General features: G+C 38.1%; 1 protein-coding gene across 2 annotated transcripts in view; it reads left to right on the forward strand.

The window, feature by feature from the left end:
* slc7a10a (solute carrier family 7 member 10a) overlaps positions 1–20,135 on the forward strand; it is a 43,059-nt gene extending 22,924 nt beyond the window's left edge. The window contains exons 4-10 of one of the 2 annotated variants that reach the window (XM_038271000.1): positions 16,196–16,321; positions 16,412–16,689; positions 16,783–16,886; positions 17,030–17,126; positions 17,230–17,379; positions 18,190–18,367; positions 18,455–20,135. In XM_038271000.1, the coding sequence (XP_038126928.1) occupies positions 16,196–16,321; positions 16,412–16,689; positions 16,783–16,886; positions 17,030–17,126; positions 17,230–17,379; positions 18,190–18,367; positions 18,455–18,552 (1,031 nt within the window). In that variant the 3' untranslated portion in view covers positions 18,553–20,135. Of the gene's footprint in view, positions 1–16,195; positions 16,690–16,782; positions 16,887–17,029; positions 17,127–17,229; positions 17,380–18,189; positions 18,368–18,454 lie in introns of both variants that reach the window. The other variant, XM_038270999.1, reaches the window with a different exon arrangement.
* Positions 20,136–24,141: the final 4,006 nt, after the last annotated feature.

Raw genomic sequence — 24,141 nt, forward strand, 5'->3', positions numbered from 1 at the left:
TTCTGGGTTTGATTCCCGGCCTGGGGTCTTTCTGCATGGAGTTAGCATGTTCTCCCTGAGCATGCATGGGTTCTCTCCGGGTACTCCGGCTTCCTCCCACAGTCCAAAAAACATGACTGTTAGGTTAATTGACTTGTCTAAATTCTCCGTAGGTGTGAGTGTGTGCGTGAATGGTTGTTTGTAGAACAAATGCCAGACTTTGTTGCCTGGTCAACCTGACAGGTTACTTTGGTTCCATATCCTGAAACGGCTCATTCTTTTGGTGAATTAAATGTCAGAAAAGCATTGTTTGTTTTGCCGAGGTGGCTGATCAGCAACAGACTGCACAATACTACCGAAATAATTTAATCTATGGAGTTAGTGGCCTGGTTTGATATAGTTTATTTTTGCATCACCTGGATGACTTAGGCTTGTACATCACTCACCAGAGGAGGATATGACTCTAGGATTTATTATGGAATGATGGGAAGGTTGCAGCACCAGTGTGATACTTCACTTTGAGGGTGGTAACCACTTGAAAAAGTAAGCTACCTGTGATTGGCTAATTTGCAGGTAATCCCGCCTCATGAGACGGTACAGTTTTCTTACTGGTTGTGGCTCCTAACGTTAGCAAAGCATCTTTAGGCCAATATCTGTTTTCTTCAATTAAGTTTAAGGCACTCAACACATATAATTCAATCAGATCATACAGACATATTGGTTCAGTTTTCTATCTGAGGAAAAGCAGTTTCTTCTCTTAAAGAGTTAGACATTGGTTGTGAAATCATCAATATATAACTTGGTTTAATAAGGTCATGAATGTGATCTAACGGTAGTAGCCATATGGTAAATGGCCTGTACTTGTATAGAGCTTTTTTCTTTTTTTGTCAGGGTTAAAAGCCCTTTCCACTGCATCCAGTCATTCACCCATTCACACACTGATGGGTATAATATTGGATAATCGGACTGCTCCTACTGCTAATCATTTGTCTTTTTGTTCAGTATTCTTTATAAAACTTTCATTTGACAGAAATGTACGGAGCCCCCTAGGGGACATGGGGAATTTTTTTTTTTTCTTTTGCGTTGCCTCGCAAAATTTTGCGTTGCCTCTCAAAACCTTTTACGTGAGAACGCAAAACCTTACTTCGGTAAAGTTGGAAAGGTATTCACAGATTCGGACTTCCAGGATCAATAACTCTCGTTGTTGAAACACAAATGGCGCCTCTTTCATGTCCTGATAGCACAGACTATGTATTACAAGAATCAAAAAGCGTTATTTTTTTAGAAAAACGAGCCGTTCTCCGAGCTGGATGTATTACATTGATCTCTATGCACAGGCAGCGGCCAGGCGAGTGGTTAGGGACCGTCTGCAAATGGTAAAACAGCAAAACGTTGCAAATAAAAATCAATACCTCCACTGCCATGAAGTGCTGACTCCAAAATCACCACACACACCAAGGGGCTCTTGGTGATGGCACTACAATAGCTGGTTTGGAAAAATACACCTTTACTTTTTTTTTTTTTTTTTTTTTTTTTTTTTTTTATTAAGCATTAATAATGTAGAAATGGCTGTTTGATATGAAGCCAGAATTCAACTCTTGGAGAAAACGGTGATTAGCGTGAAGATTCTTCAGTTATTACCCACAACCAGGAAGAACACGTTACCATGTTAAGAGGCTGGATTTCCCTAAAAGTGGCCAATCATGAATGGTTGACTTATTCCAGTGGTTACATCCCTTAAAGTGCCAAAGATGACTCGAGCAGAAATGCATTCACAGTAGGAGTGTATGGAGGATAAAAAGTGCCAAAATTAAATAAATAAATACAGCATTAAATAAATAATTAAATGTGACAATAATTAATTAAATGTGGAATTAAATAAATAAATGTGTCATTCATTAATTAAAACAATGTCACTAATATAAAGTGCCACAATTAAATAAATAAATACAGCAATAAACAATTAATTAAATGTGGAATTCATTAAATAAATAAGGATATAAATATATAAATGTGTCATTAATTTAATAACATACGTCTTCATTTTATTAAAAAATATATATATAATTATTTCAGTGTGCATTTAATTATTTCATGGTCGTGTGTCGCAGTGCATTGAAACCATTAAAAGAATCTGTCAAACTCACCCATCAAAGTTAGGGGGCGGTTATCTAACAACTGATTGGTCACCCTGTACATTAAGGCGAAGCAAATCGATTAGAGACTCGATTCGCGTTAAGCCCGCCCCCTAACTTTGATGGGTGAGTTTGACAGATTCTTTTAATGGATTCGATGCACTGCGACACAGGACCATGAAATGATTAAATGCACACTGAAATAATTATATATATATTTTTTAATAAAATGAAGACATATTTTATTAAATTAATGACACATTTATATATTTAATTCCTTATTTATTTAATGAATTACACATTTAATTAATTGTTTATTGCTGTATTTATTTATTTAATTGTGGCACTTTATATTAGTGACATTGTTTTAATTAATGAATGACACATTTATTTAATTCCACATTTAATTAATTGACACATTTAATTATTTATTTAATGCTGTATTTATTTATTCAATTTTGGCACTTTTTATCCTCCATAGGAGCGAGTCTATTGACATGTGGATAGCAAGCCATTAGCGCAGAGAGATCATGCACCATATGTTTGGGACTAATCTGGGTCTGGCGGTCCTAAATATAGATGTGTAAATGGTTCAAAATGGTAAATGGTTTATGTGCTGGTTTGTTTTTGGCAGGATTCTGACCTGATGACACAATACCCTACTTTCATGAGCGAATGCAAATCCCACAGCACATCTTCAGGGCTTTGATGTAGCTTTAAAAGGTCTAAGCTGTTTAGGCCACAAATGAGGTGCTGGGCCTGCTGTTAAACAGGTGGTACTTGCAGCTGTAAATAATACATCCTGTTATCCTGAGGCTGAACATCAGCAGGAAATGTCTAAGTAGTCATTCCCTGAAGGTCAGCTCTATTTAAAAAAAAAAAAAAACTATTATTTTCCATACATTACTGAAGCTTTTCTAATGCTCAATTGAAAACAAGAGAGAGAAAAAGTTGCAGGTCCTAACTTTAATATTTCTATTAGTGGGCACATGATGGGTGCCGACTCCTGGATTGAACTTTCACTAAGAGATGCTTCTAGTCTGGAGTTGCACTCTGATGCACTCTGTTTTACCCATTTACATGAACAGCTGGACAATGAACCTGTGTTCTAACTTCACTGTACATTTTGTTCTTGGGATTATGCCTACCAGATATCGGAGGCTTTTCCTCACCTTGTTTCTCTGTTTTCAAAAGGATCAGTGTTCTATAAAACTAGTATTGTAACAATAGACAATGAGGTCATTGTGTAAAGTTTGTAATCTTGGAGGACAAAAAAAGACAAGTAATGCACTCGTGTATTTTGAGTAGTAATATCAATTTAATCTTGGCAAGCTTTCTAGAATTCCCTGAACTTTCTGGACACTGTGTTAGACGCTGCACACAACTAATTTACGTTTTGACTGGGATCATTGTTGGTCGCTAGACTAAAGCAGTTTTTACATAAGCTCTGCAGGTCTAATATGTTCCATAGGGTTGTTTATTTGTAAGGGATTAAACTCTTTAACATCGGCTCAGAAAGTCTCTCAGGCAAATCCTACCTGCTAAAATGTCTGAATCGAGTCAATAACTGGGAAGGTAACAGTTTAGCTAATTAATGGCGCAAAACAAAAATGTTTGTCTTTTTTTTACAATGATATGACTAATAATCCATTGCCAGGACATTTATTTGAGACACAGTTTATGATTCAGGATTCAAAAAGGTAAAACTAGAAGATTGGACTTGGCATTGAATATGGTTTGCTCTAGGGATGTACGATATTGGGATTTTGGCCGATATCAGATATGCCGATATTTTGAAACTCATGTAGCCGATAACCGATATCGATACTGATGTTAAAGCTGGACAAAAATAAGTAGTCATTGAAAATAGCAGTTTTGTTATCCATTTCTGACACTTTGAAAAATAATATACTCAAATATATTTTCATATGCTGATATCAAATTGATTTTTAAAAACGCTGTATCGATCTATTTTACTTTCAAAATCTCGTGAAATTTCATCGTTCTGTTACAAACTCTCGTGATATTTTGCAAATTCTTGTGAGATTTTGTTAGTAAAATAGATCGATACCGCATCAATATATCAACATATAAAAATATGGCAACATTTCGTGAATTTTCGGGGGATTTCGTAGCATAACGATGACATATAGCAATATTTCATTAGTAAAAGAGATTGATATGGTGTTTTTAAATGGCAATATATCAGCATATGAAGATATTGTGATATTTTAATGTATCAATATTTTTTCCCTCGTCTTTAGAAGTTTTTAAGTCTGTAAAAAATAAGTTTTTGAGGAAGAACAAGAAGTGGTGATTTTTTTTTTTTTTTTTAGACTTTAGAAACTCAAAAGCTGATCAAATATGGGGTTAAATATCGGTGGGGTGGCCGATGTCCGATATTCAGTTTTAAGGCCGATACAGGCCGATACCAATAGGGGGCCGATTGTATCGTGCATCCCTAGTTTGCTCCTTTGATCATTCCATATTGGAGTTTGTTGTTGTGTTTTTTGCTTGTTTTAAGGCCTGTGAAGGGTAGAGGGGTGTTTGGACTCTTGATACAATCTTCAACATTTCCATCATTGTAAGTAAAGAAGACGCACTCTGGCTAGATCAGAACCGAACCGATTAGCATGCTATAAGGGCTGTATAATGCCTGTTCTCTCTTTGCAAAGATGAAATTAGATGCTGACTTAACGAAATATATCAGTCTCCATTTATTTAACTGTGGTAAATAGTTGAATACTTTTTCCCATGACTGGACAAAGCAGATCCAGATTATTTTGACATCAGTCTAACTGAGCGCCACCATGTGCTGCCATTCAGGGCAGATTCCTGACGCCAATTTTCTTTTTTCTTCCACAGTTTACTTGATTAAAAATGGTACAATGGGAACAGATGTTTTACAGGTAAAAAGGAAAAAAAAAATTAAGCAAATCATAAGATAATATCAAATGAAGAGGCCATTCCCATCATGGGATCTCCTGACAGAAAATTGCAAATTTCTGCTAAAACTATCAGCCAGCCAATGTATCTGTCTATTTATAATCCCCTGTATATCAGAAATAACTGAATTGTAAGTTTTTGGAAACTGGAATCTGAGTCCACCACCTCTGTTTAAAGTTGTTTTTTCTCTCTTAACATAGATGGCTTCCTTCACGCCCTCTCAAACCAATGCGAACATTCTGGTCCTCAAAAGAATGTCCGTTCTTTTGAGGACCAGAATGTTCACATTCTGGATAAAGAAAATAGGTGGTTTGAGAGGGCGTGAAGGAAGCCATCTATTTCAAGAAAGAAAAAACAACTTTAAACAGAGGTGGTGGAATCAGATTCCAGCTTCCAAAAACGTACAATTCAGTTAGAATTCAATTAAATTTCAATTCAGTTTATTTATATAGCGCCAAATTCACAACACTTGTCATCTCAAGGCACTTTACAGTTCAGCCAGATCATACAATCAAATTGGTTCAAAGTTTTCTATCTAAGGAACACCAGTTGATTGCATCGACTCATTGACTCAAATACAATCCCTCACACTAAGCATGCTTGTAGCGACACTGGAGAGGAAAAACTCCCTTTGAACAGGAAGAAACCTCCAGCAGAACCAGGCTCAGTGTGAGCGGCCATCTGCTGAGGCCCACTGGGGTTCAAGGAGACAGAAGCAGAGACACAAAAAGCAGCTGTAAAAGGCGGCCGCATCCAGGAAACACACAGCCAGGCAGACGAGCTCCGAGCCAGCTCCCATGTCAGAGGATGAAGAGAGCACATCCAGTTAGTCACAGTCAGAGAAACAGGAGATGATGCCTTCGAGATATCACCACACCCCCCCAACCCATCACAGAGGAACAAATTACCTCCCCTCTTCAGCCGGTGAACAATACCTCCTTAATGACCGACCTTCATAATCATAGACAGGTTTCAGATATTACAGGCTAACAATGGAACCAAACGACCCGCTCGTCTGTGTCCATTTGCATGTTTACATAAAGACTCAAACTCACTGCGGATTCAGACATTTGAATTGAGAAAGCTTCCTGGAGGGGAAGCGAAACGTCTAAAAACCTTGGAAACCAAGTCCAGTGGATTGTTTTTTAAACTTTTACAGAACTCTGTATGATATTTCTGAAAAATATCTGCACGTGTGTACCAAAAAAAAGAGCCAGAGGAGAGCCGACATCTGCCTTTGATGTCCTTATATCTGAGGTATTACACCACATACGGACAAAGATCTAAAGCCCAGCTTTGAGCCTGATGCCCAGTCAGACCACAACTTTCTTCAAGTGACTGAAACATCTGTATGTCCAACGGCAGTGATGATTAACAACCTGATTATCTGGGACAGCCTAATCTCCAGGTGATTTCTGATGCTGCCTTTAATGAAGCTAATAAATGTTCTCCTTTATTAGCTTTAACCTGAGGGAGCTCTTCTGACGGAACAAAACCTCTTCCATAACAGGATTTGACGTCAGGGTTTCCGCGGATCATTAAAAATCATTAAGCCATTAAATTATTATTTATTAAATTAAGGCCTTAATTGGCATTAAAATTAATTAAATGTGATTACCATGGCATTTAAATTGCTTTATAAAACAAATTTCATCAGATATATCAGATATAACTGGTTCCGTGTGTTTGCATGGAACTGCTTCTGGTTGATTGTAAAGCTGTATGCTTGAAGAACAAAGTTGAGGCGTAGAAAAAGCTAGAAAATGGGGGGAAAATGCAAATTTCAACTAAAGTGGCTGGAAAACTAGGAGTTCCGGACATGGCTGCAGCCTGTAGGCGGTAAAGATGACGAAGAATTGTGCCGGCACAAAACCTGCATTGTGAACTGAAAGATGTGATCGTTAGAAAACACATAGAACAGTAGTACTGCCACCTGAAGATATGGAGTGAGAAATATGTCTTTACTCTTGTTTAAATGAGAAAGAAAATTGAGTGCATGGATTTTTATTAGTTTTTTGTTTTCACAAATACATTGAACTTTTCAGTCCTTATCATTAATATTTAAGTTTTAACTGCCTATAACAGTATGTTTTGGATTTTAAGCTAGAAATTCAGAATTTAAATGTCAATGTTCAATTAGACCAAAGCAAAGGAATGATTTGAATTCCTAATCTATAGCAATGCAAACTAGTTGGCATGGATTGGCTGAGAAAATGTTTACCTTTCAATCTTTAAAGAATTAGGACTTGACTTAATTATCTCTGTTCTCATGCACCCGTAATTCTGCCAGGAGTTAATGAAACAACAAAACAAATATTCATCTGAATTGAATGTACTCTTGTAGAAATAACTGATGATGGTGGGCTGCATAATGTCCTTTTATTTATGGAGCTACCTCTTGGAGGGTCTGAAGGCTTTCTGATGATGCAGGTTCTTGGTGGTGGTTATTACCAATTCACTGACTCCAGTGACCACATTCTGAACCAGAAGCAGGCGTTCCTGAGGTTAAGACCCCCGATAAATCTGCACAGACTGTGGATCAGAATCCATTAAGGCTAAAAGCAGTAATTAGTTTAGTATTCAACTGTTGACGCAGCCTTCAATAGAAGCCCTGATGGCGGCACACATATTTACCTGGACTGTCACATTCAAAGCCGCTGGCACCTCCTTCCTGTCAGGGTTAAAACAGAGGAAATCGGGGGGAGGCAGCGGAGGGCTTCACAGGAACACAAGAACGGAAATGAGTGTAACACCCAAAGAGTAACTGACTATAAAACTCAGAGTGGAGCAAAAAAAAAAAACTGCTTGGTGCCGCCAAAACCTCCTGCCAACAATTCACGTGTGCGTGTGGGCGTGTGTGCACTGGCGCGCCGGCCTATACCGGCGGAAGAAGTTTTCTGTGGTGGGAGGGAAAAGCTTGTTCTAGTGATGGATGACCTGCCATGTGTATGTGCCGCTATACACTCTAATGCAGCAGAAGTCAGTGTCCCCAGTCTAAAGGTGAGTTGTATAGGTAGATGCTAGTGTTAGGACGCAGATCACAACTGGGGAACCCTTAATAAAGTATTCACAGCCCTTTTATCACATTGTGATAAAATGTAACTTTTTGTCACATTGAAACCAAACGGAACTTTGCACAAAACAAAAGAAATGTAGGTTTGGTCTGTTTTAGTAACGTAGCTTATTGGCATCAAATCTCACATCATTGGAAGGTCTGTTTATATTTCTGTAGGTTTTTGTAAGACAAATGGAGCTCCGTTGTGGGTGGCATTCAGGAAACACCTGCTAAATTTGCTTGGCAAACGTCTAACAGTTTTTGTTGAAAGCAGAGTGATATTCCTCCTAAGAACATCAACTTTAACTGGATTTTTAGATAGATTTTTTTTCGAGACCGAAAGATTTTAGATTTTTAGAGAAATTAAGAAAAGATACTGAGAAGAGAATCTATTCTCCGACAAGTCAGTGTTCATAGCGGGGGTTACAGGATTGGGAATGAACTGCCTGTACTCCGGACCTCAGCCCTGTTGAAGTGCATGGCGGGCGCTATTCATGTAGAGTGACTAATGAACCACATTGGCTCAGTTTAGACCAGCTGGCCTGTGAAGGAGCTGAGGTTGGGTAAAGTTTGCCCATACAGAAATGAGGAGTCATTCATGTATTAAAAGTTGTAGTATTGCCAATATTTTCATTGTTCAATCATTCAAGCCAATAAAAGAAACTAATCAATAGCAGAAGTGGCTGCTCGAACAAGATTGTCATGGTATAGGTAATCTAATGCAGCCTTTCTTAACTGTACCAGCTATAAACTGGTACAGTGTTAACCTGACTCCGCCAGATGGATTTGCTCCGCATATCCATCTGGAAACCTTCCGTTGAAGTAATTTCGGTTAGCTGATTGGCCTATGTTGGTGATAGACGGGCCAAATAAACCAGATCAGATCAACGAAGCATACTAACAGAGCGACGACAAAGAGGAGCCAATTGATAGATCAAACTCTTACCGAAACCAGTTGGGAGAAGAGCAAAAACATCTTTTCCTCTGAGAAAAGCATCCAGAGCAGTGTTTTGCTCTTCTTTCAGTGAAGAAATACTCTGTAATTCCGATAAAACTTGCTTGATAGCCACGCTAACGCTAGTTTCATCGGCTGAAGCCGCCATGTTCTTTAGACTGAACTGTCGCGCTTCTCGTTGCGTCACACCTCAACATACCTCAAAGCCAACGCTGATTGGACTTTTCTTTGGTGAATGGCTCCAAATTTTCTTTAACGGAGAGTCTCCAGACTGATCTGCGAGTGAAACCTTGAAAGCTCGCGAGATCAGGATGGTCTCACGAGGCTAGTACAGTGTATGCCCACCTTTAGAAATGTCCTTTCATTTAGCACTGGCACAGTAGTGGAAGGAAACCACATGCTTTGATTCAAACCACTGGGTTATAGTTCTAGCTCAATGTTTTCCTTTTGGAGAATGAATCCCTGCTGGAATCTTGTCCCTTCAAATGTTCCTCCATTTACTCTGACCAGTGTTCCCACAGCATGATGCAACCCTCATCTCTGTTTACTCCAGGGATGTTCTTAAGGATGTTTACAGGTATAATAGGTACTGGTAACTGAAAAAGGAATTCCCTTAAGGTAACAACCTACTGAGCCAGCTAATAGGTAGGAGGCACATTCTAAATCTATTCTGTGGGACTGGTAACCGCTAATAATGGTATGATGGATGATAACATCCGAAGTGGCTGCAAACAGACAGTATTTACAGTGTGATGTATGATGGGATGAAAATGAGGAGGAACCCCATGAGATGATGCACAGGTCCTACTTACAATGTTTTTTATAGTTAAGCATCCCTCGCTAGCTGGTGATTTCTGCTGTAGCACTGTTGCTCTGTCTTTTTAAACGACTTTTTTTCTTTTCATTTCTGCATTAGAATCTCTAGTCCCAGTAATGTGAAATAGGCACCTCCTTTTGCCTGTTTTCATGGTGACTCGTCGAATAGGAGCTCCTCTGATATTAGCTTTTCTTACTTTTTACGCACATGTTCAACTATGAGAGAACCTACTCAGAGTTTATTAAAATAATTCACAACAGCTGTTGCAAAAACCGAAAACTCAGTTGCCAGCCTTAAACCAGATCAGTTTAGGTTTGAGGATTTGAGTCAGTTTGCTAAACCTGCTTTGTGAGACGGTCCTCTGGTACTAAATCAGTTGCAATTTTTTTTTTTTTTTCTCCAAATTTCAGAAGTTGCTAAACCTTATGTAAACACACGGACTGCTAGAAATGCTGACAAACTGCCTTGGGGGGGGGGTTTCGCTGTGAAAAGCCAGCTCTCAAAGACTTTATGAGCAACATGTTGAGGCTGCTGGCTCCAATAATCCAAGCAGTATTTGTGAAAAGGCCCTCTCAGAACTGTTTGGGTATGTTTAGAGTGGGTAATTACAGAAGTAGCACAGTACTTTTGTATAATGATGTGTTTGCATGAATTTCAAGTAACGGTTTAGCCCGACTCCAAGAACAGTCTTTGAACTTTTTGTGGCATGAAGTATACAGCCTTATTTTAGTTGCAATGTCTTTACTGTCTGTCGGCTGTAAGGTTTCCCTTTCTGAACTAGAAACTTTCTAAGTGTGGTTTTGGGAATTTTGATTTAAAGATATATCCGGATATAGCTTGACTAGTTTCAAAACTTCCAATAATGCTCCAGCTTCATTAAATTCATTAATCCTTAAAATGTTTTCCATTTGTCATGGGTATGAATGTAGTGTGTGGACCTACTGGGTAGTGACCTGGGTAGGCTAAATGGGATTACTTTTTAGGGATTACTTTCTTTTTTACTATTGTATGTTATGTCTGTGTGGGACAAATACTACTTTGTATTTAGTAACGGTATGTACAAAAGAAAAATGCATTTTCAATAAAAAGACAATGATTTAAAAAAACGATATATCCTGTAGTACAAAATAAAGTGTTTTATTTAAAGGTCAGACCTGATGTTGAGTCGTTAAGTTTCAAAAACTTTTCAGATCTCTGTAAAATGCCCCAGGTTCTTGCATCTACCATGTGGACGTTGAAGTAACAGTTAAATCGGAAAATATGATGAATGGTTTTCTAGGTGGCAAAAATGCTACCAGTGAAATACTTTGATTATTTGGGTACAGGAGCTGGGTGATGTCAAGGATGGATGGGTATTTGGGGCGAATCTGGACTTCTGTGTGTTAAATGTAAGAAAAAAAAAAACTTAACCATAGTGAAAACATGGAACTCAAGTTGTGTTTATTATTTCTTTATTTGAATATGGACCTGACAGGGGAGAGGGAATTTAGAGCGCCATATTTGTGTTACTGGAGTAATTCAGCTAAACCTGTCATTTGAACTGTGAGGATCATGTTCTGATTTCTACTGAGCATTTAACACAATTCAACCTGATTTGCAGTAAGTTTAGAAGACGCCAACTGAAGTCCTTTACAATCACTTAGACCAAAGGCTACCTGACAATTGGACCACAGTTTGTGAGGCTGAAAAGTCAAGAGTTCATTCAGCAGCGTTCCTGTCGTCAGCAGAAATACTCGAATGAATCTGCAGTTTTTAGCAGCATCAGAGATGAATAGTGAGCTGAGCACATGGAGCTGGTGAAGCACTTTGTGGCATGGTGTGGAAACGATCATCTTTATCCTGAATGTGGACAAAACAAAGATGATTGTAGATCTTAGAAGAAACAGTAACTAGATTAATACCATTACCATCATGGGGGAACATGTTCAAGTGATGCAGGAATATAAAAACCTTGCTTTTCTTTTGGACAACAGAATCTATTACAGATACAGCCGTGAAGCCGTCTACAAGAATTAACTGAGCAGACTGGACTTCTGAAAGAAGTGTTTGAGGCAAGATGCTGCAGACCTTCTAAGTCTGTTCTACCATCATCTATTGGTGAAAGGATCAGAGCAAATGACTTAAAGCAGCTTGCAAGCTTCTAAAGAAGGCCGTCTCTGTTTTAAAACCCCTTAAAGAACATCTGGAGATTATCCTACCAGGAAGAACAGAGTAATGGATAACCATGAAGGCATCACTATTCAACATTTTTTATCTGATGGTTGTGACTTTTGCTGCAACAGTGCAAAAACAATCTAGAAAGAAGTAAAAAAAAATATTAAATTATGTCTATTTTGCCTTAAAGCTACAGTGTGTAATTTTCAGCGACATCTAGCGGTCAGACTGCAGACTGCAGCAACATGAACGTCTCCCCCCCACCGCTTCTCCCCCCCAACAGTACGGCGAGCGTTACGGGACAAAATGTCTTCCACGACGTCCGCATCACCTACCTTCTCAAGTGATGAGGTTTGTTTACATAGATAATTTTACAGATAGTATTTCATTAGTCTGTGTAGGGTATAGATTTCATGTAGACTTAAAATAATAAATATACCCGTTATTTTTTCTACGTCGTTGTGACGTTTTGGTGAGCTGCTTTGCATGGTGATATAAACAGACGAAGTAATTGTAGTCATTAGTTTAACAGCGAGATTGTGTTCGCTGGAAGAATATATATTCCCCGTTTACAGAGTCCAAGTCTTGTTTGTGGCACGGGGGTTACAAGGCAAGGAAGAGGGAAAGGAAGAGGGCAGAGAGGCCGGGGTGAGCGTGCAGCTGGGGCCAGGCGAGAGAGGGGAGCCAGCGGGGTGAGAGCAGAGGAGGAAAGGCTTGAAGATCTCCAAAGGAGCCGGAGAGAAGTAACCGAGGTATATATCCAGAAAATTATTTTACAGAAAATTACTGAATCATTACCTATGAAACGTCAGGGACGTTGCTGAATAAGTATACTGGAGAGTAACAGCATCATCACGCAGCATGTTATTGTTTTAGACAGGTCTGAGCATCCTGTACTCCAAAAACTGCAGTGATATTAGACAATTGTGTGTGTAGGATTAATTACCTGTCCAAGAGAAAACTGGCAACTTGAGCGTCACTTTGAAAACCTTTTTCCTCCATCAGTGACTTCCATCGTGTAAATGCCGTGCCAATGTTGATCCGTGTTTTTTGTCGTTTCTTGTCACTCTTGCGTTTATTCTCGTCGTGTTTCCGCTTCTTAGATGACGGGGGTTCGGTGTCCGCCGCTTTTCGTTGTGATACAGAGTAGGCATGATCCTCCATTCGTCTGATGTTTGGCCACACAGTGCCAAACAGTTTGCAAAGTCACTCACGCCTGCCGCCTTGTTTACCTTTCTTGTTACCGAGGCGCAGTATACCTGCTTCTTCTTCTTCTTTGGTTTCAGGCAGACTAAACGCTTCTCAGGCATAACACTGCCATCTACTGTTCAGTACCGTCTCAGTTCATCTCTCTCAACTTGCCGTAGTTATTTTCGAGCGTCATGGGAGATCTCGCAATCGCTAGTTTGTTGCCTCTGCGCTGCCGTAGCGCAAAGATGTCAGCCTCCATGGCTGCGAGACCCGCTCCTATGTAATTATAAATAACGAATTCTAAGGCAACGCAAATATTATGGTTAAAAGGCTGAGCTCATAGGTGATGATAAATAACATAGTTATGTATAATATATTAAATTTCTGAATTTATATGCCTGTAATTATTACACACTGTAGCTTTAATGAGTATGTAAATAAGAGTTTTCAATGGATTTTTTTTACTATTAAAATAAGATAATTGGATAATATGCACTTGAAATAAGACAATGCAATTGTTTTTTTTCTCATTTTAAATGTAAATTGTCTTCTTCCATTTGCAAAGTGTCTCTCTTACCTCCTCAATTCAAGAAAAGTTGCTTATATTAAGAGAAATTACTTATTTAGATTTCAGTTTTTTTGCCGGGTAATTATTACTTTGCAAATCGATTAATCTGTTTGTTTTATTGATTAATAATTTTTTTTTTTATGAAATTAAACCAGGTGAAACTCAAACTTTTCCACTGGAGGAGTTCTGGATGGAGCATATTGACAGATGAAAATCATTTATTTTTTTATATTAATACAAAATTTTTTATATATATAATTTTGATATAATTACTGCTTTAATTGGGTCATTTTGTCAGCTAAAGGCATTTTTTAAGAGTCTCTACACTCCAGTTAATATTGAATCAATTACTAAATTAGCTGATATTGTTGATTTTATAGTTTATGTATCATATTTGCAGTTCAGAGTTGAGGATTTTAGTCTGTTTGTTAAACCTGCTTTGTGAAACGGGCCTCTCTTCTGAAACCAAACATCTTGTGTTTTCCTGAGCTAAACGGTTTATTCAGGATATCTGCTCTTCACTCAGCAGACGCCTGCTCTCTGAAGCAAGGCCCATATGACTACATGGTGCATGTCCTAGGATCACATTCCTAAGGGAAACAAACACTTCAGATCATAACACCGCTCTGCTGTCCTCACAACTGCTTTGGCTTTTAAACCAGAGAAGTTACCTCACTGACAGCGATGGAAATATTTTCCCATCTTTGTTATAAGGGTGACGACCGGAAACTTTCTGATTATCCTTTTTTATGCAGGGTTGCAGTAGAGATGAGCTAATTTAAAGCCTAAAAAGAAACCTGTTTTTGGATCATTCTCAGTAGCTAATGTAGGGTTTATGAAACAAGGTCAGTTTGAGTGCTTAAGGCATGCTGATGGATTAGAAACAGTGACATCGACCATGCAACTTTCTACTCATACTTCAGCAGCTTTCTTGTTTAACCCAGATGATGATGTGTAAATTAATAAAAATGGATGAAAAGAGCATCTAGGTTTGACACTTAGTGCCCCTCACTGTTTATTTGAAGCCATCATGGCAGGCCGTCAGGTTTACAGGGTTTTATTTTGTTTTTTGGCACTTATATTTTATTATTTTTGATCATACAACGAACATACAAATAAAAAGGAACAAAGTACATTAACATGAACATGTCTGGGTAGCACCTTCTTTTCAGTTTTTCTGTTTAAATAATGTCCATTTTCCCCATATTTTTTATTTTTTTTTCATCTGTGGTTCTTGTAGTCTCAGTCTGTGTGTTAGTCTTTCCATGAGAAATATGTCTTCTATTGGTCCTTTGATGGCACGTTTGACTTCCCCCATTTCCTTATAATACATTTCTTTGCAGCTATAAACATCACTTTTACCAAATAGTTATCCTTTTCATGGATAGTATCATCACCAAAATTGCACAAATAGAGAATTTCAGGTTTCATTGGAATTACATACCCTAATACTTCACATAATACACTGTAAACCATTTCCCAGAACTCCAAAAGTTTTGAACACTTCCAAAAAACATGGGAATGGTTGACATCTATCTCTCAAAACTCTCTCCAACATTCTTGATGCCTATGTATTTGTTTATTTTGGACTTGGGCGTAATAACAAAATCGTATTCGATTTTTCCAGTCAAGATTTATTAGGGCTTTGTATAATGCCGTTATCATTCTAATATTACTGTCTTTGTTTGCTTAAATTATAATTTGGACCACTTCGCTCTCTTCCACGGAGGGCCTAGGTTTACAGGGGGTTTGGTGGGATAGTCATCTTTACTATTTGGATCAGTTTGTATCCGTGTTTGTTAAATATATTGCATCGCCCTGCTGAATTAACCTGACTGCGCCGCATATCCATCTGGAAAACTTCCGTTGAAGTAATTTTGGGAAGGGGTGAAAATACTGGTTAGCTGATTGGCCTATGTTGGTGATAGACGGGCCAAAACGAGGCATATGACGTACTAACAGAGCGACGACGAAGAGGAGCCAATTGATAGATCAAACTCTTGCTGAAACCAGTCGGAAGAAGAGCAAAAACATCTTTTCCTCTGAGAAAAGCCTCCAGAGCAGTGTTTTGCTCTTATTTCAGTGAAGAAATACTCTGTAATTCCGATAAAACTTGCTCGATAGCCACGCTAACGCTAGTTTCATCTGCTGAAGCCGCCATGTTCTTTAGACTGAACTGTCGCGCTTCTCGTTGCGTCACACCTCAACCCCCCTCAAAGCCAACGCTGATTGGATGTTCGTTTGGTGAACGGCTCCAAATTTTCTTTAACTGAGAGTCTCCAGACTGATTTGAGAGTGAAACCTTGAAAGCTGGCGAGATCAGGATGGTCTCACGAGGCTACTGTTGAATGAGATGTGCTGTATAACTTTAGTTTGTATATTTTTGTGTGGACAGTGTTCCTGACCTGGGTGAACTGCTCCAGTGTTCGCTGGGCAACAAGGATTCAGGATATTTTCACTGTAGGGAAGCTTCTGGCTCTAGCGCTCATCATCGTGGTCGGACTGGTGCAGATCTTCAAAGGTAAACACAGATTTATGGAACAGAGTGACGGGAATACTAAAGTTTGCTTTACTAAAGTTAAAAGATCGTCCTTCCTCCGTCTCCCCCCAGGTCACTACGATGCCCTGGTGCCCAGCGCAGCCTTTGAGTTCAGTCAGGATCCCTCGTTTGGACAGATAGCCCTGGCCTTCCTACAAGCCTCCTTTGCCTACAGTGGCTGGAATTTTCTCAACTACGTCACAGAGGAGGTCGTGGAGCCGCGCAAGAACCTGCCCCTTGCCATCTACATCTCTATCCCACTGGTGACGCTGGTCTACACCTTGACCAACATCGCCTACTTCACCTCCATGACTCCAGAGGAGCTGCTCACCTCTAACGCTGTAGCAGTGGTGAGCTCAAACTATTCCTGCTTTGAAGCTGTTGTTTGTAATGTGACACCGTTTAAGGGGGTGTGAATACTTCTGTTTGTTGTTTTGTTTCAGACGTTTGGAGAAAAGCTGCTGGGCATGTTTTCCTGGGTGATGCCCATCTCTGTAGCTCTGTCCACCTTCGGAGGAATCAATGGATATTTGTTCACTTCTTCCAGGTACAACAGAACCTCCGCAAGGGTTTTATTACTGCTTCAATAATGTTTAAAGTCTTTTAATATTGTATGTTAAACGCCTCATGGAATAAAAATGGCACAGTCTATAAAACACTAAGTTATTATATTATTTTCTTTATTTTTAGATTATGCTTCTCTGGAGCCAGAGAAGGTCATCTGCCATACCTCCTGGCTATGATCCATCTGAAAAACTGCACACCAATCCCTGCTCTGCTCGTCTGTGTAAGTGCTCTTCATGTTTATTAAATTCTAGAAGACTTATTTAAGTACTAATTAGTGTGTTTTCTTATTTTTGTTTAACATGTACCTTCTGTTTGTCCTCCAGTGCCTTGCCACGATACTCATCCTGTGCCTTGGAGAGACGCACAACCTGATCAATTACGTGTCCTTCATCAACTATCTGTCCTATGGGGTAACCATCGCTGGCCTGCTTTACCTGCGTAAAAAGAGACCCAACCTGGCCAGACCCATTAAGGTACAGCTGATGCTTTTTATCATCCTGTATCTCACTCAGTGTCCATGTGTCAGGAATGTCCTCCTGTTGTAGCCCTAATAAGAACATTTCATACGTCCACCAGCTGATAGATTTACTGATCAGGACATGATGACAGAGATCTGCGACATTACTTATCCACAATCAAGTTACCTTCATAGGCAGACTCCAATATTTGCTGCCATCTAGTGTCCTAAATGGAGACTTGCATATTTTCTTTGGACTTGTAATTTGTGTGGATTTTATTTTAGTATTTTTTTTTTTTCTTCAAATGCATTCTTATCCTAGCTGCCTGGTTTATTTTATATTTAGTATATGTCATATTTGGATGTTTGAGGCTAAAATTGGGTTTTTATTTTCTAAATAAGCTGTGATTTTCTTTTAATGTAAAAAAACGGTTGGTGGCATCCACTTTTTTTAACTGCTGGACTATGGTGATATATTATATATGCATTCAATAACTTGAAACGTAGTAAATTGGTTCCTTTGAATACTTTTAAGCTGAGAATGAGATGTTTTGAGTTGGACTCCCTCACATGTCAATGTTTTAATTGAAATTTTATTGTAAGTGCATATTTGGCTTTTATGTGTGTCTTTGTACGTATGTAATGATGTGATGTAATTTTGATGCCTATCTTGGCCAGGTCTCCCTTGCAAAAGAGATTTTTAATCTCAATGGATATTACCCGGTTAAATAAAGGATAAATAAAAAATAAAGATGATTATTTAATCTCAGCATGTTGTGTGTAAGTAACGGATGTTAAGATTTGGGCGTGTTTTTCTTCTGTGCAGGTAAACCTGTTGGTCCCCATCACCTACCTGATTTTCTGGGCCGTGTTGCTGGGCTGCAGTTTGTACTCTGAGCCGGTGGTGTGTGGCCTGGGGATGGTCATCATGCTGACTGGTGTCCCCGTTTACTTTGTGGGAGTTCAGTGGAAGGAAAAACCCAAATGGATTTACATCCTGCTTGGTAAGCTTGAACTGTTTACCGTTTCCCCCCGAAGTGTTTCTCCGTTGGAAGAAAATCCTCTCAGCTCTGACCTCTGTTGTCTTGCAGAAAGGGTGACGTACCTGGGCCAGAAGCTGTGTTATGTTGTGTTTCCACAGGAAGACTCCTCAGAGACTGAACCCCTCACTGCCAAAGCCGTCGACTGAGCAGTGAAGGCAAACAGGGCTCTCGTTTTCTGCATCCACATCTGCACTTTGTTTTTTGGTGTTAGTTCGCGTTTGTTTGCTGTGTGCATTGAGAAGAGTTGCTGTCATATGTTGTACATTTTGCTGAATGGAGCTGAGACGGAGAACATTTCAAAGGAGAGATACTTTTAAGACGAATATGCAAACATTTCCTGCATTTAGCCATATTTTTATTGCTACTGCTGCCTCAGACCCTGTTTGACTAATTACTCTCATTTCTCATTGGTCAGTTACAACTTCTCTGTCTGGTCATTGTTTTCTGCGCTACAAATATCACGCTCATTTCATCTTCAGTCTGTTTCAACTATTTACTGAGAGACACCATATGTGCCTTATTGGGTTTTTAAAATATTTATCTCTCCTAGCAAAGACGGAACATGAGAGACATGAGGAAGATGTGAAGCTTTCAGGGTTGAACGTTAATGAATTTGTGGTTTTTCCGAAGTAGCCTTCAAAAGATTTTTCGGACACTTTCCCGGTTTTTAAACTCTGTAAAGGTGCTCGCACAACCAAGACGTTCTCAGACTTCAGAAGTCAACCTTGTAACCATATAGTACTTGTATGTAAAGCTGTTGTTGGACAGCATTAGCAGACGGATGCTCCGACGTACACAGGCCTACACCCACTTTCATGCTACCTGCCAACTAACTTAAGGTACTGATATTTTACACTGGGACGGATCCTAGTCGACTCGACGTACTAAAACTTACTTGAATTCATGTTGTCAGATTTTTACATCATCCGGCCACATGGTGGCGCTGGTGAAATCGTTTGCATTTGAAGAGCTGGTCTAGATTTGAGTTATCAAAGGCAGTTTCCTTTTCCTCTGACATTTGGCTCCATTTCATCCCTGTATAGTTTTGCAGAACATTTCGCGGCTAGTTTACAAGCTATTTTGCTGCATTTCGTTGCACTTCTTTTTCCATATTAGGTAGTAGCTCTCCATTGCACTGGGCTACTCCATTTTTTTATAATCTCACTACAATCTGACTTATTTTTTTTTAGGGGAACTGGCTCTGATAACTTGTCAAACTTCCACAATGTTCAAACTGTCCTTTTAAACTCTTTGGAGATCTTAGTGCCATTACTACTGGGTCAGTACCATTACCTGTAAAAGTAAGGTAACTGATTCTGCCGCTTTTTACAGCATCTTGCAAAGACAACAGAAGATGAAGGTTGAGGCCTCTGGTTTTGTTTAACAAGATGTAAACCAGAGAAGTTGGTGCAGGAATTGAACTTGTGGTGCTTTAAAAAGGCCATAAATACATGTATAAGCTGGTAACTAGGCTATAAAGAAGGCTCTATAAACGTATCAACACATCTGTCTAATGTCCAGGCGCGGTTATTTTTGCTATTTGTAAATACTGTGTGAAGAGAAACGAGCCAAGGACTCCTTCTAAGATTACATTCCTCAGACGTGTTGTGATGTCTTTACACACTACCTGATTGATGTGTGTTGCCCCTTTTGTCTGTTAAAAAAAAACATGTAAAGTTGTACAATAATAACAATGAAACTGTTATTAAATATAGCGGCTTATAAAAGACGGCTTTCCCTTGTCCAGTTTGTGACCTCATTGAGAGTCATAGTGCAGCTACACTGGGAAAAATCTAAATCTGGATAAGTCGTTTTTTCTCAAAATATGTGCATTTGTTCTTGGATTGAGGAGGAAAAAGAGATTTTGTCAATCGAACAAGACAATTTACTAGGGATGCACGATATTGGGATTTTGGCCGATATCCGATATGCCGATATTTTAAAATTCATGTGGCCGATAACCGATATCGATACCGATGTTAAAGCTGGACAAAAATAAGTAGTCATTGAAAATAGCAGTTTTGTTATCCATTTCTGACACTTTGAAAAATAATATACTCAAATATATTTTCAAAATATGATATCAAATTTATTTTCAAAAACGCGGTATCGATCTTTTTTACTTTCAAAATCTGGTGAAATTTCATCGTTCTGTTACAAACTCTCGTGATATTTTGCAAATTCTTGTGAGATTTTGTTAGTAAAATAGATCGATACCGCGTCAATATATCAACATATAAAAATATGGCAACATTTTGTGAATTTTCGGGGGATTTCGTAGCATAACGATGACATATAGCAATATTTCATTAGTAAAAGAGATTGATATGGTGTTTTTAAATGGCAATATATCAGCATATGAAGATATTGGGATATTTTAATGTATCAATATTTTTTCCCTCGTCTTTAGAAGTTTTTAAGTCTGTAAAAAAGAAGTTTTTGAGGAAGAAGAAGAAGTAGTATTTATTTATTTTTTTTTAGACTTTAGAAACTCAGAAGCTGATCAAATATCGGGTTAAATATCGGTGGGGTGGCCAATGTCCGATATTCAGTTTTAAGGCCGATACCGATAGGGGGCCGATTATATCGTGCATCCCTACAATTTACACTTAAAATAAGAAAACACAATTGTATTGTCTAATTTCAAGTGTGTGTTTTCTAATTATCTAATTAGTTTTCCAATACTAATTCCATTGGCAAACTGTCTCATTTACCTACTCAAATTAAGGGTAAATACACTTAATTTAAGTAACTTTTACTTATTTCTAGGTCGTTTTTCCAGTGCAGCTACACTGGAAAATATCTAAACCTAGATAAGTCTTTTTTTTCTTTTTTTTTTTTAAGTTCATTTGTTCTTGGATTGAGGAGGAAAGACATTTTGCCAATCGAACAAGACAATTTACATTTAAAATAAGAAAAAACACAATTGCATTGTCTTATTTCAAGTGCATATTATCTAATCTTATTTTAAGAGTAAAAATACTTATTCCATTGGCAAACTATCTAATTTACCTACTCAAATTAAGGGTAAATATACTTAAATTTAAGACCATTTTGCTTATTTCTACATTTTTTTTCCCAGTGTAGTAAATTATTGAAGTGTTTAGTTTTACTAGGGCAGCATATTATGGTAAAAAAGATGTCTGATTTAAAGGGTCAAAAACTGCAAGCTGTAGACTCCTGCCTTTGCTAAAGTTTTGGCCAAACAGTGGAACCATCATCTGACGAGCGCAGCTTAATAGATGTCCAAAATCTGTAGGCAAATCTCCAATTACTGCACACTGCAAAAACGATCTAGAAATAAGTAAACATTTCTTAAATTAAGTGTATTTATTCTTATTTTAAGTAGGTAAATGAGATAGTTTGCCAATGGAATGAGTATTTTTACTCTTAAAATAAGAATAATGCATAATATGCACTTGAAACAAGACAATGCAATTGTGTTTTTCTTATTGTAAATGTAAATTGTCTTGTCCCATTGGCAAAATGTCTCTTTTACCTCAATTCAAGAACAAATGCACTTATTTTAAGAAGAAGTTACTTATCCAGATTTCAATTTTTTTTCCAGTGCAGTGATGCAGGAAAGAAAAGCTCCTGTTAGGAAAGAGTTTTTACTCAAACTGTCTGCCATATTCCAGTAGTTCCTGCCATTTTATATTTCAGAAGAATGACTGATATGATGATCTCCTCTTCTTATGGGAATGGTTACCTCCACACTACAAAAAATTAAAATCTAAGTAAGTTTATTTTTATTTAAAAAAAAGAGCATTTCTTTCTTGAATTAAGCAGTTAAGTGATACACTTTGCCAATGGAATAAGTAAATTTACATCTAAAATAAGAATATCCACTTGGAATAAGACAATGCAATTGTTTTTTATCTAATTATCTTATTTTAAGAGTAAAAATACTCATTCCATTGGCAAATCTTATTTACTTGCTTGAATTATACTAAATACACAAATTTTAAGACATTTTTGCTCTCGTTTCCAGATCGATTTTGCAGTGCAAACAGGAGTTTAAAAATGGAAAAAATGAGAAAAAGCTTTTCATCTTGTTTATTCAATCAACTTGGCAGAAAATTCTCTTAATGAATAATTAGGAGCTCATTACAAATACTCTTAGTGACTCTTATCCTTTGACTTTGAAAATAATTTCTAAAAATCACAGCAAAGATCAGAGGGAGATTATTCTAGATTATTTAGTGAAATTGAATCACGATCTCCATCCTGTAAAAAAAATAAATAAATAAAACAGATTTAGGAATGAAGTTGGTTAGATCTGGAAATGTTTTATTTTGGAAATAATCGGATTCAACAGGAAAGTCTAACAGAACCACACAATTCCAAATGTTCCATGTTTCCACACTGTTGAGGTTTTAAATGTCACTAAGAAAGATAATTTACACGTTTAAATGTAAATGAATATCGTTTCCCTCAGAGAAGCATCTTTACAGCAGGAGCCACAACTATAAATCCTCAAGTTGGTCTGATTCCAGTTTTCCTCAGACGGACACATCGACCTCAACTGGAACTCGACAACAAAACCATTTTACTTTGACTAATCAATGTTTTTGTTTTGCTTTTTCCCCAAATATTTTAATGGCTCTTAAACTTTTAAAGAGAGAGAATTCTTCTGAAAGAAAAACATTTTTTGTCACGTTACAACCACAAGCTTTGGTGAACTTTATGGTAAACCAACCAAGTATTTAGCAATGAAGTCTATCTGAGCGTTATTAAACCTCAGTATTAATGCTGCTGTTTAGGGATAAAGCTGTGAAGGTGTTTAACGCAGGGTTTGGTTTTAAAACAATATTCCTCAGAGCTCTGTATAATGCCATCAGTGTATGACTTATTTGCAAAACCTGAGTGAAGTTGGCCCCCCCACCTTCTTCAAATCAGACAAATTGGTGTCAAACGTTTGTGCTGGTTTGTGCAGCAATAATTTTCGTTTGTGCCGCTTTCATTTTAAAGATATAAAGAAATATTTCTAGAGGTCATCAAAGGTCAACCAGCCCCCCAACTTTCTTCAAATCTTCAAATCCAAAGCAGCACAAACGAAAATTTTTGCTGCACAAACCAGCACAAATGGAGCTGAGCTAATTGACACCTATTTCGTCTGATTTGAATAAGGTGGGGGTGCTGTTTGACCTTTGATGACATCTAGAAATACTTCTTTATATATTTAAAACGATAGCGGCACAAACGAAAATTTTTGCTGCACAAACGTAGCACAGAAGTTTGACACTAATTTTGTCTGATTTGAAGAAGGTGGGGGGGCCAACTTCACTCAGGTCACACCTAGAAATATTTATATCTTTAAAACGATAGCTGCACAAACGAAAATTTTTGCTGCACAAACGAAGAACAAACGTTTGACACTAATTTTGTCTGATTTGAAGGAGGTGGGGGGGGGCAACTTCACTCAGGTCAGACACCTAGAAATATTTATATCTTTAAAACGATAGCTGCACAAACGAAAATTTTTGCTGCACAAACGAAGAACAAACGTTTGACACTAATTTTGTCTGATTTGAAGGAGGTGGGGGGGGGCAACTTCACTCAGGTATCTGCAAACCTACCAAAAGATGACTAACACCCTAATCATTCATCAGAGAAGCATTCTTAATAACTGAAGAAGCTGCATATTCTCAACTCGGTGGAAATTAACTGATGCAGTGTCCTGAAGGGCTCTTCTATGTATAGTATTATTACCACCCCACTGTTAAGCATAGTGG

This window comes from Cyprinodon tularosa, unplaced genomic scaffold (assembly GCF_016077235.1).
Source record: "Cyprinodon tularosa strain WSP-4 unplaced genomic scaffold, ASM1607723v1 ctg786, whole genome shotgun sequence".
NCBI classification, from domain to species: domain Eukaryota; kingdom Metazoa; phylum Chordata; class Actinopteri; order Cyprinodontiformes; family Cyprinodontidae; genus Cyprinodon; species Cyprinodon tularosa.